Source organism: Rhincodon typus, chromosome 9, assembly GCF_021869965.1.
Source record: "Rhincodon typus isolate 14 chromosome 9, sRhiTyp1.1, whole genome shotgun sequence".
NCBI lineage: Eukaryota > Metazoa > Chordata > Chondrichthyes > Orectolobiformes > Rhincodontidae > Rhincodon > Rhincodon typus.
The window spans coordinates 26,209,526-26,212,993 of record NC_063340.1 but is presented as its reverse complement, the minus strand read 5'-3'; the positions used below and the strand labels follow the sequence as shown (position 1 = coordinate 26,212,993).

The window sequence follows — 3,468 nt, the reverse complement described above, 5'->3', positions numbered from 1 at the left end:
CCTCTTCCTCCGTTACATTGATGACTGTATCGGCGCCGCCTCGTGCTCCCACGAGGAGCTCGAACAGTTCATACACTTCACTAACACCTTCCACCCCAACCTTAAGTTTACCTGGACCATCTCTAACACCTCTCTCCCCTTCCTGGACCTCTCTGTCTCCATATCGGGCAACCACCTAGAAACCGATATTCATTTCAAGCCCACCGACTCCCACAGCTACCTAGAATACTCCTCCTCCCACCCACCTTCCTGCAAAAATGCTATCCCTTATTCCCAATTCCTTCGCCTCCGCCGCATCTGCTCCCAGGATGAGGCATTCCGCTCCCGTACATCTCAGTTGTCCTCGTTTTTCAAGGACCGTAACTCCCCTCCCTCAACCGTGTCTCCCACATCTCCCGCACCTCATCCCTCACACCCCGTCCACGCAATAAAAACCAAAAAAGAATCCCCCTCGTCCTCACGTACCACCCCACCAACCTCCGGATCCAACGCATCATCCTCCGACACTTCCGCCATCTGCAATCCGACCCCACCACCAAAGACATCTTTCCCTCCCCACCTTTTATCTGCTTTCCGGAGGGACAACTCTCTCCTTGACTCCCTTGTCCGCTCCACACTCCCCTCCAGCTCCACCACGCTCGGCACTTTTCCCTGCAACCGCAGGAAGTGCTACACCTGCCCCCATACCTCCTCCCTCACCCCCATCCCAGGCCCCAAGAAGACTTTCCACATCAAGCAGATGTTCACCTGCACATCTGCCAATGTGGTATACTGCATCCGCTGTACCCGGTGTGGCTTCCTCTACATCGGGGAAACCAAGCGGAGACTCGGGGACCGCTTTGCGGAACACCTACGCTCGGTTCGCAACAAACAACTGCACCTCCCAGTCGCGAACCATTTCAACTCCCCCTCCCATTCCTCAGACGACATGTCCATCCTGGGCCTCCTGCAGTGCCACAACGATGCCACCCGAAGGTTGCAGGAACAGCAACTCATATTCCGCTTGGGAACCCTGCAGCCCAATGGTATCAATGTGGATTTCACAAGTTTCAAAATCTCCCCTCCCCCCACCGCATCCCAAAACCAGTCCAGCTCGTCCCTGCCTCCCTAACCTGTTCTTCCTCCTCCCACCTCAAGCCGCACCTCCATCTCCTACCGACCAACCTCATCCCGCCCCCATGACCTGTCCGTCCTCCCTGGACTGACCTATCCCCTTCCTAACTCCCTACCTACACTCACCTTTCCTGGCCCCATCCCCGCCTCTTCGACCTGTTTGTTTCCTCTCCACCTATCCTCTCCTCTATCCCTCTTCTATCCGCCTCCCACTCTCTCCCTATTTATTTCAAAACCCCCTTCCCCCTTTTCTGATGAAGGGTCTAGGCCCGAAACGTCAGCCTCTCTGCTCCTATGATGCTGCTTGGCCTGCTGTGTTCATCCAGCCCTGCACCTTGTTGTCTCACTTAATCTGAACTATCAGCATCTTTTCTCCACCAGTATCCTACATCTTTTATCCCCACACCACCTCTATCCCCACACATCCCCTACCTCAAACTATAGCATAAATGCTGTCTCCTCCACACTTCACTTCAGCTCTGAAGAAGAGTCACCTAGACTAGAAACATTAGCTTGCTCTCTCTCCATGGATGCTGTCTGACCCACTGATTGCCAGCACTGGTTGTTTTCAATACATTTGTCTTCCATTTTTCTCTCTTCATATATCTATAAAAAATAACTGAAAAAGGGTTCTATGTTCTCTACAAGTTTCTTCTCTATAATTTGATGGAGTCACAACAGGATTATTTTGAAAATTCCACATATAATGTCTCATGGGAATTTGGTATTACGTATATTCAACAAGTTGCATAAAACATGCACATAATTTAGTACAAATAAAAGCCAGAGACCTCATAATAACACTCAAGTAAACTCATTTAGAAATATAAACTTGCTGTAAAAGCATATTGGAAATGCTTTCTAAGGGCAGAAAAGTCGGTAAGCAAATGACGGTGAAAAATAAAAATAGAAAAACCAGTCTCATCTGCGGAGAGAACAACAAGTGTTTCAACTGACGGTTTCTTTCTTGCAGGCACTGCCGACCTGAGTATTGCCAGAATTTTTTGTTTTCATTTCAGCTTTATAAATGAAACGTGTTGCTAAAGTGATAGATTTAAGTTGATTGACAAAATGATCAGAGGCACCACAAGGAAACATTCCTTTAATCTGGAGCTACCATAATCTGAAATGCACTGCCTGACAGTGGTGAAAGATACAATAGTAACTGTCAAAAATGAATTGGATAAATACTTGAAAAGGAAAACAATAGAGGTATAGGAAAATAGTAGGTGAGTGGACTTAGTTTGTTTCTATTAAAAACCTGGCACAGGCACAATGAGTCAAATGGCCTCCTTCTGTGTTGTATGAAATCTTTGTTCAAAAGACCACAATGATTATTTTAGCTTGTCCACACACCTTAGCATCCTGAATCAATGCAGTGTCACTAACGTGTTTTGAATGCAAACAAAAAGCACTGGCTAGAGAGCCTACAGAAAATATTGCTCATCTGATATGCTTGAATTTAAATGAGTTTATAAATTTAACAGACCTTGGTTTCTTGCCAGACCCCAGCATGTTGAGTCCAGTTGCATTTCCTTTCAAAGTTTTAGCAAAACCACTGCCTTGATTTCTTCTTGTATAGTTTTTCAAGAAACCAGTACTGTTAACTGATTCTGATGAAAAGGGAGTTTTGGTCTGAAAGAGAAAGTAATCACAAGTGGCACTTTAGTGCACATGTTTTCTGAATTTGTGTGGTCAGTTACAACTTAAGTGGGAGGTGTGGTGTAGTGGTAATGTCACAGGACTAATAATCCACAGATTTAACCTAATGCTCTGGGGACACAAGCTCAAATCCTGTTACAGAAGCTGGTGGAATCTAAATTCAATTAATAAACATCTAGAAATTAAAGTTAGTCTCAGTAACAGTGTCATTACATTGATTTCAATAAATCTGGCTCATATATCCTTCAGAAAAGAAAATCTAAGGTTCTTGTCTGATCCTGCCTACAGGTGATTCTAGATCAACAATGTGGCTGACCCTTAACTGACCTTTGAACGGTCAATCAGACCACTCAGTTCAAAAGGTAATTAGGGATGGGCAACAAACTGACAACTGTCCTTGCCAGTGATGCCCACATCCAATGAAAGAATAAAAAAGCTTTTTCTAAAAAAAAAATAGACACTGCAATTCCCCCCACATTTGTTTTTTGTCCAATTCAAGAGCAAACTATACGGTAAATGGAAAAGCCCTGGGGAAAATTGATGCATAGCGAGATCTGGGTGTTCAGGTCCGTTGTACCCTGAAGGTGGCAACACAGGTCAATAGAATGGTCAAGGAGGCATACGGCATGCTTTCATTCATCAGACGGGGTATTGAGTACAAGAGTTGGCAGGTCATGTTACAGTTGTATAGGA

General features: G+C 45.4%; 1 protein-coding gene across 1 annotated transcript in view; it reads right to left on the bottom strand.

The window, feature by feature from the left end:
* Window positions 1-3,468, bottom strand: part of LOC109929782 (sentrin-specific protease 6-like) — a 71,528-nt gene that overhangs the window by 12,109 nt on the left and 55,951 nt on the right. The window contains exon 4 of the mRNA XM_048600954.1: window positions 2,603-2,748. Coding sequence (XP_048456911.1) covers window positions 2,603-2,748 — 146 coding nt within the window. The remainder of the gene's footprint in view (window positions 1-2,602; window positions 2,749-3,468) is intronic.